The sequence below is a fragment of the Rhodnius prolixus genome, unplaced genomic scaffold (assembly GCF_049639745.1).
Source record: "Rhodnius prolixus isolate KJV_2025 unplaced genomic scaffold, Rpr scaffold_2, whole genome shotgun sequence".
In the NCBI taxonomy this organism is placed as follows: domain Eukaryota; kingdom Metazoa; phylum Arthropoda; class Insecta; order Hemiptera; family Reduviidae; genus Rhodnius; species Rhodnius prolixus.
The window spans coordinates 52,724,482-52,735,535 of record NW_027411592.1 but is presented as its reverse complement, the minus strand read 5'-3'; the positions used below and the strand labels follow the sequence as shown (position 1 = coordinate 52,735,535).

Sequence of the window (11,054 nt, the reverse complement as noted above, 5' to 3'; positions counted from 1 at the left end):
TTATAACTGAAAAGTTGGGAATGTATTTTTTAGTGAAAACACAGACACTATTGCATTGTCATTGCAAAATAATTATTGATAAGTAAAATATGAATGAATATGCGATTCTAATTATTTTAAAAATGCGTAAATTAGTAAAATCTTTTAAGGAAAACTTTTAATCAGCATAGAATATGCAATTAGCTGGTATATTCAAACTTTGTGAATGGCTTTCTGTTCGCATATTTCTAATTCTTACATTTCTATCTGTAGCAGAAACACTTTATAAGTGTTATAAGACAGAAACTAGACGATTTGAGTGCACAACAGTACATTGGCTAAGGAATAGTTCATAGTTTCGCTGCCTGTCTACCTGTCAAACAAAACTACTTCAGATTTAACAACTTTTACCTAGCTAATGACGGATTGGTACACACGATTGGTGTGATTACCTACCGTTATAAGCATCTAAATCAGTCTCTGTCCATCTTCCTAAAGGAGAAAATATAGTCTGCGACGCAATTGGCATTAGCTAACTTTAAATTTCCATGCAAAAATTCCGCCAAGTTAACAAGTGTCACTAAGAGTACTAATTTGGACAGGCCACTTGGATACGTGGAATTAAAAATATTAAAATATTTCAATACCTTGAGAATGTTCTCACACAGGAAGTGGGGCATGGAGCCCGAGGTGTCTGATGTTTTAAGAGCCACCATTTGGGCGATCTTTACCTTCGCCTATCGGTGTCTATCCTTTGAATAGGCTTTAAGTTCTCTCACCGCTAGAAGTAATATATGCGCAGGCTTGTGTGTTACCAGTCTTCTATAGGATGTATGTATTGTCCCATAGGTATGTTTTTAATAAATCTGAAATATCATTTTAAGGCATCTTTATTTCATTAAACACTGCCTCCAGGACCATCTCAGAGATGTTGTTTTAAGGTTGATTTCAACCACGTTCCTTTATTTTATAACAGATTTACGCGTGTTAAGTCCATCATTTTTTATAATTTGAACCCTATGATTTTATTTTATTTATTTATTGCCTTCCGACCGTCGAAGGAACAACATCTGTACCATATATTATACCTAATATCATGTTTCTTTGAGAGTGAGGTGATGGTTAGATTAAAATGGTTAGATAGTAAAAGATAAGTATGTGGAGTAACGAGCAACAGGGCGATGTACCCCCTGCATTATTTAAGTCGTACAGAAGAGAATTTTTTTTGTGGACATAAATATAGATATGTACTAATACGGTGAATGTATAAGTAAAGTATGTGCAATTCTACTAATCTTAAAATTAATAGTTTCATTTAAAATTTCGTTTAGTTTTAAATGTTGTTTGATATCCAATTTCTAATCGTTAATTATTTGATTAGACTGTTTTAGAGGGCATGTCTCAACTTTGTTGTAATATTTAAATGTCTGAATAGTATTAAAAAAATTGTCAATATTAAAGTAGAAACCTTTTTATTTAGTAGTGATTATAATATTATAGGGCTTAATTTTTCCCCGTTCCCTTCGCTGGCTTGAAGTCACCATGGAGCTCTTTATTACAGCATGCGCACACATAAATTGGAGTAATTCACATCCATTTATGCTTTCTATTCAATTAAGGAAACTATGTACTTCTATGCTATCTTATGGAGTTGTTGTACAGGTAATCTTATCTATTACGAGATTCAAAGTAATAAAACATAAACTAAAACTTCTTCATATAATTTTAGAATTTCCGTTTGTGTCTGAAAAACAAAATGGTTAAATGTGAGTGTAAGGTGGTCTAGATGGTATAAGTCTAGAGAGTCACCAACATGGTTTAATATGCGTATAAGGTGGTCCTTTATATGTATAGTGTGTTACTATGGTAGTTAAAAGTTCCATGTTTTCTTTTTGGATACTTTTTGTTCATTTATTAACAAAAGAATCTGTTTAAAAAGTTTGTAAAGATTTTTTAAAGAAATTATTATAAAAAGTGTATAAATAATTTAAAAAAAATAAAAAACAAATTAAATAATAATATTATGTTCATTTTTCCTTTTAATCTCTTTAATAATATAAACAAATGGAAGATACAACTTATTTTTAGTCGAACTTAACATTTGTAAATTCATTTTCTGAAAATAATTACGTTTGGCGAATATTTGAACTAAGTTAACTATTTGAGTTTTTATTGTCTTTTCAAAGGGTTATTTTGTAACTAGAATGGTTTTGGAAAAATGCTAATATCAGTGATTGTACTGCTTCCTGGGAGAGACAGCATGAATTAAAGTTGATTTGTTATTAATTTTCTTCGTTTCTTTTAATTACTCGTTCTCTGGGTTTTTTTAAACTAAGGCATTATGGCAATTTGATGGCATAAGATATGTGTTAATTATTGATACCGGAAGTGAGCTGAAATAAATTGTTTTCTGCTGAAAAAATGGAAGAAATGAATCTTCCTTGTCGAATGTGCAAAAGTAGATCCAGGCTATATAGCTAAATGAAGTTCCAGGGTGGGGCGGTGGGGCGAATAGTTTTAATTGGTTTAAAATGTTAGACAAGACAGGCATATACTGTGTATGCATATTTCTATGTTTGATGATAGAAATGTAGCCACTAGACTAGGTCTAAGAGGTGACAGAAGTGAAACTAGAAGATATATTTGGAGTGACGAGCGACAAGCGATACACCTCCCCTCGTCTCTTAGGTCGTACTGAATATAATTTTTTAATGACTTATAAAATAGAGGTTAACAGCAGTACTGTCTGGTGGCAAAAATTTGTACTACTTTTAAACTAATCTTCCTGTTAAGTGGCGCTCTTTGACGGATTTTTTTGGAACTAATTTATTTTTGAACTTTTCTATCTTTCGTGCCCTCTGAGGGATTATTTTAGAACTATTTTTTTATTTTTGAAATTTTTCGATATTATACGCTCTCAGAGGGATTTTTTTAGAACTATTTTTTTATTTCTGAAATTTTCGATACAAATATTTATACAAATAATTACATTGTAACATAAACATCTATGTTACAAATTACTCAACTAAATTTTACATTTTTTTAGTAACTGAAACATAACAATGTTGTGTCTCGTTCCAGGCACAAGAAAAATAAATAAATATACTACATTAAATACTTAATTAAATACACCTAACAATAAATAAAAATTTCCTTACTTTTATTTTGAAACTAATTTAGAAAGAAATTTTGAAACTAAGTAACAAGAGAACGATTCAGTTGAAGTTAAAGGTTTGCCCTCTTAAACAGTAGAATGTAATTTATAAGCATTTAACTTTTGAAAAATTATAATAATACGTGATTTAAAAAAAAAGTATGTGCTTTATTTTTTAAGAAAAAAGTATATTTGGCTTGGCTACATGCAGCCGACTTCTAAAGCTTCCAAAAATAATATTAAACTTCACTATAAATTTTAAGAACAAATTTATCACTTAGAAGTTGAAAATTGGAAAAAAAAAAATTTAAATACAGTGACCTTTACAATCAAATTTAAGGTTTTTATTAAGTTACATGTTGAAGTTAATTCTTGTAATGCTTTAATTTCTAAAAATTATTCCCTCAATGATTCAGAATTAAGTAAAACTTTAATCTTCTGAACCCTCAGAAGCAAAAAAAAAATTGAAAATTATAACGAATAGAAGTGGGCATTCAAAGGAATGAAATGTAACAAATAAACGTTTATAACTTATTCATTATGAGTAATGTCTTCGATTATCAACAAAAATTAGTTATAAGTTTTACATACTCTGAATCAGTAAAAAGTTGATTTAAAAAAAAAAAAAAAATTAAATAAATTTTAAATAAACTTTACACATTTGTATACAATAATTACTGTTTTGTATTTACGGTCGCTTCTTTCCGAACGATAATTAGTTTCATCTGATATCACACTTATTACAGATATTACCTCCACCTACAGTTAAGGTTATTAAAAAAGTAATCAGTGTGTAGGCAAAATTAGATATGAATTATACGCACCCATGCGATCTAGTGGTTGACTTGTAAACTATTAATTGATAAGTAGTTTATGACCTTGCTGACAGAGTACTCTGCGGTTGTTGCAACGTTTCTGAATTTAATTTTTGTCCAGATTTTAATATCCCTGCAATTTACATAGTAACTAATTTTATTTACTTTCGTTTTGCAAAGTATAAGTATAATTTGGAGGATTTAGCCATTACCTAGAACAAAATAAATTAATAAATGATCAAACTTAATAATAACACCTATTAAAGTCATTAATTTATTAAAGAATAAAGAAAAAGGTAAAAATTTCAATTGTTGTAAAGAATTAAAATAGGTGAGGAGTAAAGTAATAGAAGTATGAGTAGTAGCTTGAGGTAAATATTAAAATAATCATCAAATAAAGAATAATAAAAAAATAGAAGATTATGGATTGTGAAAGAAAAGATGGCAGTACAAACTCAATGCACTGGAAACTTGAAGACCTATATACAGTCAGAAAATATTCTACTTTCAGTGACAATCGGTTTGCCATTTTGAGACACATTCTGTCCCGTATTTATCCCTTACTGTCCAGTATCAGTAAATTTAATTTTATAATTTCCGGAGACTCCCAGGCACCACCGCAGAATAGGCAGCATAACTTTAGGGACCTCAAAACACATGTTAAATAATGAATTTCGAAAATTCAACCCGAGCACAATACTTTTTCTAATCTGGAGGCCTCCCTCAATGACGTCGACCTCCTGGAGTACCATAAAACATCCCAAATAAAGTATAAAGTTCAAAAATAATCTTTTATTTTTTTGGAAAGTAACCTGCCGAATGCTGAATTCATTGAGTAGCATTAAGAGGAGCTGATAATTTCAGTATTATGAAAGTAATTCAGTGTGGAAGTATCTGTTACAAAAGGAAACTATTTGTCAAAGTATTGAATACAATTTAATGGTAAATATGATACTTAAAGCACTGAAACAGTAAAGAAGTTAGCTTCTGCTTTAAAAAGTTATCGTTAGTTCTAATATGAGCCATAGTTATTATTCTACTCGTTTGGAATTAAGTAGAGTCAATGCTGTTGCCACAGTTGGATATTGAGGTTGATTTTACGAGCAATCTCCCTGGTCATCTGTTCTTGTCTTTTACGTTAAAATAAAATAGTATATCACGTAACAGTTGTGTTGTTTCTAGCACAACATAGTGTACACACGGATACATGATAATGGATTGACGTTCGTTTTTTGATGTGCCATATATCCTTCTGAGGATGTGTAGTCATATTTTTCCAAATAGAATTTACACTTAAACTAAGTTTTACAAATGGCCTATAGAAAAGAACTTTCTTTTTTTTACTTTGACAGTGTTACGGTTCACCCTTAAGGAGCAGAATTCACTCGCAAAGAAGCTATAGTGGTCATACGAAGGTAATGTCTAAATTGATTTAACTTTACTCAATCGATCTTAATTGAAGTGTAGCTAAAAAAAAGAAGCAAGAACTAAAGCCAGAAATCTGTATAGATGGAATATATTTTTCGTTTCATGACTAGCGTTCACCATTAAGACATTTATGCTACGTGGTTACATGCAAAATCATCACATATTGTAAAGTAATAAACGAAACTCTGTAGAATGCAGTCGCCAACGTTTGCCAAGGATGAAAAAGCTAAATTCAAAGAATATAAGTATCTTTAGTTTGTCTAAGAACTTATATGTAGTAAAGTATTTATTGAAAGCATTTAAAGTGGTTACCGTACGCACTGTAGAAAAAAAGATTTTTGTCTTTGGAGCACTGCAATCGTTTATGACGATTTCCATTCAATAAGCTAGGTTTTATGTAGTAAGGTACATTTGAAGGAAACGGTATGAATGGGCAGGAGCGTGATTTGTGTTATTGACGAATGCTATGGTGGATTTCACCGACACGTATATACTACTGCTTTGGAGAAATAAAAACTGTTTGGAAAAGTCGACACGAATACTAAACTTCCCCACAGAAGCATTATGATAGTGTGCAAGCTTCCGATAAAACAAAGAATCCAGAACTTATTTATAAAATAAAAATTTCTTCTCACTACTTACTATCTAATTCCAGCAGCCTCGCCTTAAAAACAATTATATATGCGTGAGGTGAATTGCAGACCTTTTTATACCTCACCAAGACTAGCGCCCATAAGGAAGCGTATTAGGCCCCATGCTATATATAATACACTTAATCAACACTCATATACATGTTCGATCTATTACCTTCCTGTACTAGCGAAATTTCCTAATGCCTTTCAAAATTGGTATTCACATCTACTATTACGATTTATTTTATTTTTGTAAGTGTATTGGTTAAAATTTTAATTGGAAAATGACTTTGAATAAAACAAAATGCGCATTTCTTTTTTTAATGCATAATCAAAAAACAGAAATGTTTTCTTCTGAGGCAAAAAAAAAAAAAAAAGAAGAAAAAAGTCAATGTACATTTTTCTTTTATTATTATTATTAATCGAGGGTATTTATAATTCAAAAAATAATTTTCAAATCCCCGTTTTCTTTTTTTAATTTTTAACAAATAATAAATATGCAGTTACATAACTTTTTTAAAACGTTCAATAAACTGGGTACATTCCTTTTTTATTTACGCACTTTTGTATTCGTACAAGTTGTCATTTTATTCTGCCAACTCTACAAAGCAAAGGACATTTCTATTTGATTCAATTACATAAATATTGTACTGTATTCATTTAATTTTTTTTTTTTGTTTAAAGATTTATTATAATAAATAAAATATCTCAAGTTATACATTATTGTTTTTATTTATTAATTGTCCGTAGCTATATACACTTCAATAATTATAATTTTTTTTAAAAAAAAAAAAAGATTGTAAGGCTTCTTCTTGTTCTTTTTTTATAAGTGTGAAGGCTAAGATAGTAAACCGTACGAAGTTTATTACTAAAACTAATTTCTACAACACCAATCCTTTCTTTCATAAATAATTAAAAAATAATATTGAACAAAAGAGGATGATTATATTTTAAAGTCTATTTAAGTAATAGTAAAAAGCGATAAATATATAATTTACATAGTTTTGGAACAAGTTGGAAACTGGGCCAAGTTCCCTCACTGTAAATGTATAGAAAAATTGTACACAGTGTGTATTAAGCAAGCAAGAAGTGTTCTTGTCGGTTACACCTAATCAACAAAAAAGTCCCATACTCATTTCAAGCCATATTTCTGGAAGGGTAGGGAGGAAATATATAAATATATATATTACAAAAAAAAGTATATAAGTATTTTTTGTTAGTAAAAGATTAAAAATTTTCCGAGGGATGGTTCGATCACAGTTATTAGAGAGAACTACCCCCTGCCCATTACAAAGACACACACCACCATTATTTTTGTTTAACAAAAAGTAAAAGTATAAAATTTCTTCCTTTTTTTTTTTTGTAAATACAATGTATAATAGTAACTGTAAAACACAATTCTTGTATAATTAATATATATCTGTTGTATGGTGTGTGTATACATCTTGGTGGAACGCGGACAATCGCAGTACTGTATTGTCTCAGGGTATTTTCTTATTTGAGACATCTCTCAAAATAGACATTTCCAACATTGCCCCCTCTCATCGCCTTCTGAACATTTTGTTCAAATACTCTCCGGCTATTCTGCAAAACTTCAGCCGCTTCTTTATTTAATGGGTCTTCTGGATTAGGTTCCTGAAAGAAACAAACGAAAATTATATCTAAATGAACATTTATTCTATGAAATATGCAGACTTGTCAAGAATTCTGGACCAAGAACGCATTAGCTCATAACAATCAGTCCCACATCTCTAATTTCTAAACAAAATCCTACCTAAATTCTAATAAATGATTATTCATTCAATAATCTTATATTTATGTATTTATTATTATTATATAATTATTTAATTAAAACCAAATTACTCACTAGAAATAGATACTGCAAACCGTACACAATGGAATTAACAGTTAAGACCGGTTTCCAATCCTCCCTTAGTATATTGAGACAAACATTTCCATTAAGATCTATATTTGGATGATATACCTGTGTTTCACATTTCACTTTAGGAGGCTCGTGTGGATAATTTGGACCTACTTTAAAACTAAACGTGAACTTGCCGCCTCGATAAAAACCCTGAAAACAAAGAACAAATTTATACTTAAAATAAAAAAAAAAAGAAGAAAACTACTACTATAAACATAAAAATAACGTGGGGTGAAAACACATTAAATTATGTACTAATGAATAAATCAAAAGCCAAGAAAACTTCGGAAAATTCATTACAAAAAAAGATTTTAGTTGGTAATTTGGAGTGTCCTCACTTTTTGTTAACTTAATGTTCTACGTTCCATGAGGGTAGCTTATAAAAAGTTGATGTAATACGTTTTATTAATTTAGTTTACCTTTTAAAGTTTTACCGGACACGCATTTTCACAAAATATCCCATATTTTTACTAGAATATGGTTGGTTTACTTTCCACTTTTGAAAGAGGTAGAATTTTTTATCTTGAATTTTCACTGGAACGAACATGTTTTGAGATTTCCTAGATCTATCAAAGTGGATGTAACAAATTGGTAAGTATATTTATTTATACGTGCGTTCGTAAAGTAAAAACCATATAACGTTCTTATTTAATATTTGTTTCAAGTATCACTCCAGAACCCGACAATAATCTCTTGGAAAAGTTTATCAACTGGAAGTTTCACTTAAGAATTGATTTTGCTTAGGAGAGAAGAGAATAATTCTCGAAAATGGTTCCATTAACTTTAATACAGTAACTACAAAAAATGTCTATCTACTGAGTTAATTTTTAGTACTATATTTGTTTTTTAAAGAATCACTTTCGGGCAGTCATTACTCATATAAAAGGCTAAAAGTTTTGTTTTAAACTTTTTCCCCCAAAAAATTAAGAGGTTCGGGGTAACGGACAATGTGAATTGTTTTAACTGCTGTATAATAAATTATTAACGAAAATTCGGAATTTGAAGAATTTTTGACTGTGAAATGCATGATGAAGTTATGTTTATCTTGAAAAATACAAAAATGTTCGCATAATTATCACTTTAAAAATCACTTCATTTATTAAAGCGTCCTTAAATTAAAAATAATTTTTGTATAAAGTATCTGAATCTATATAAATATTAAGAATATGGAAAAAATATTTTTGTATGCAATAGATTGATATTTTTAAAATGTAATATAACTTAATGTTAGAACTTTGTGAACATTATGAAGAATACTATTACTACCAGTATCTGACTTTCATAATAAAGTAATACACAAAAAATTGAAGCCTGGACTTTAAACTAGTTTATTTGTAAATGAAAGAATATCACTCATTTGAATGGATTAGAATGCAAAGTCCTATTTTAAAATCTTGTGAAAACTCCGGCTTTTATGTTTTAAAGTAGTGTAATTTATACACAAGATAAATACACTCTACGTTAGATGTCACAATCAAGTCAAATACAAACCATAAGATTTGCGAAGCTACACCTGCTGCTTCTAAATTATCAAGGTTTAACAAAGTAAAATTTAAAAATAAATGATAATATCGAACCAACCTCATCTGGACAAATTACAAGTTTAAAATTAAGAAGATCATCTGGATCTGGAAATTCCGTGTTGCAAGTCTTGGGAAGGTTTAACTCGTTTAAATCTTTAACAAACACATCATTTATCAGTAACTGATATAATTCTTAAAATGAATTTATAAGCAACATAATTATACTTGAAATTAATTCAAGTCTAAAACAGTTCTACAAATTTTATTGATAAGGAAATCTGTTGAAAACAAAAAACCATAAAAATAAATAAATGATAAAGGGCGTAAACTTGGAAGGAAATATATATAAATAATAAAAATGTTAATAAAATTACAATCAGGAATTAAAACAAAATTGACAGCAGAAACTCCGTCATAAAAAATGTATTAAAAAATTATAATTTCACTCTTATAAATAAGAAGAGGCTAGTTTTTTAGATTGCTCATTGATGAACACAAACGTTTCATTAAAGTCAATTAATATTTTTAAATCATGGGCAAGTATACGTTTGCACAATGAAAAATATATGATACTAAAAAAGGGTTAAAATAAAATTAATAAAAAAGAATAACAATACAATTCCTTTCACGAAAAGGATTCTCTAATAACACCACAGTGTATAAAAGAAATAACAAATAATAGACAATTAGCTTCAAAGATCAGTTAGTCATCAAATTTAATCAAGGTATTGCATTTAAATCTCATTCTAGTTTCCAACAAAGTGACTAATGAATGCAGAAACAGACCAACGTTTTTATTTTCAATCTGGTTATCTAATATATTACACGATTTCAACTTACTAAAACTTTAAAAGAGAGTTATGAGGAAATCTATGCTTGAATAAATAGCAAGGATTTCAAGAAAATGTCCTAAAAAAAAGTACACGTATTACAGAAAGCTTATATGAACAACCTTTAAATAATCTTGTACCTGACAGAAATGTTCAAAAAAATACGTACCTTTCGTGATCCTTAATTGTGCTGCAGATGCCTTCTTCTGATTTCCCACTTTCGGTGTGGCTTCTCCATCTTTCTTCTGTTGTTTGAGGGAAAAGAGTTTTATCATATCGCTATTAAAGTAACGTAGGTAGTCCAACAAGAGTTATTTCAGAGGATTATAATTCTCAAATACCCGAAGAAAAATCACGCATACTCTAATTGTTCTAAAACAACTACAACGTTGTAATTAAATATTACTAAATTATAGAAATATATCTAATCACAGATAATTATAATGTGTTTGGCCACAGTATTTAAATTATGCCCGAATAATAAAGAAACTAACTCTCACTTTGTCACACAACCTAAAAACCAAGCACTTCAACCAATACTGGAAGAAATAATCACCTGTTTTAAAAAGATAAAATGTAAAGGTTAGGAACGCATATTCAAAATACAGAATTTTTAAATTTTGAATGTGTTTTAGGAATTAAATAAGTATTTGTAACATGAAAAATGAATTTAATTAAGTAGTAATAATTGCCTGGTAATGTATTATAAACAGGGTTACCTAAAAGAATATTTCTATTTTTTTTTTTTTTTTTTTTTTTTTTAATTTTA

General features: G+C 29.1%; 1 protein-coding gene across 1 annotated transcript; it reads right to left on the bottom strand.

The window, feature by feature from the left end:
* Positions 1 to 6,396: 6,396 nt before the first annotated feature.
* On the bottom strand, positions 6,397 to 11,008 carry UbcE2M (NEDD8-conjugating enzyme UbcE2M). The gene is made up of 4 exons (XM_074119968.1): positions 10,455 to 11,008; positions 9,514 to 9,608; positions 7,876 to 8,082; positions 6,397 to 7,643 (listed from the first exon to the last, which is right to left on the bottom strand). The coding sequence occupies exons 1-4, from the start codon at positions 10,558 to 10,560 to the stop codon at positions 7,503 to 7,505; spliced, it is 549 nt and encodes a 182-aa protein (XP_073976069.1). The 5' UTR covers positions 10,561 to 11,008; the 3' UTR covers positions 6,397 to 7,502.
* Positions 11,009 to 11,054: the final 46 nt, after the last annotated feature.

Bases quoted from the DNA above. Each gene is read 5' to 3' on its own strand.
- UbcE2M (XM_074119968.1), bottom strand. From the start codon at position 10,560: ATGATAAAACTCTTTTCCCTCAAACAACAGAAGAAAGATGGAGAAGCC. The intron at 9,609-10,454 runs GTACGTATTTTT...TGTTTGTTAAAG, and splicing joins ACAATTAAGGATCACGAAAG to ATTTAAACGAGTTAAACCTT. The intron at 8,083-9,513 runs GTTGGTTCGATA...CTTTGTTTTCAG, and splicing joins TTGTAATTTGTCCAGATGAG to GGTTTTTATCGAGGCGGCAA.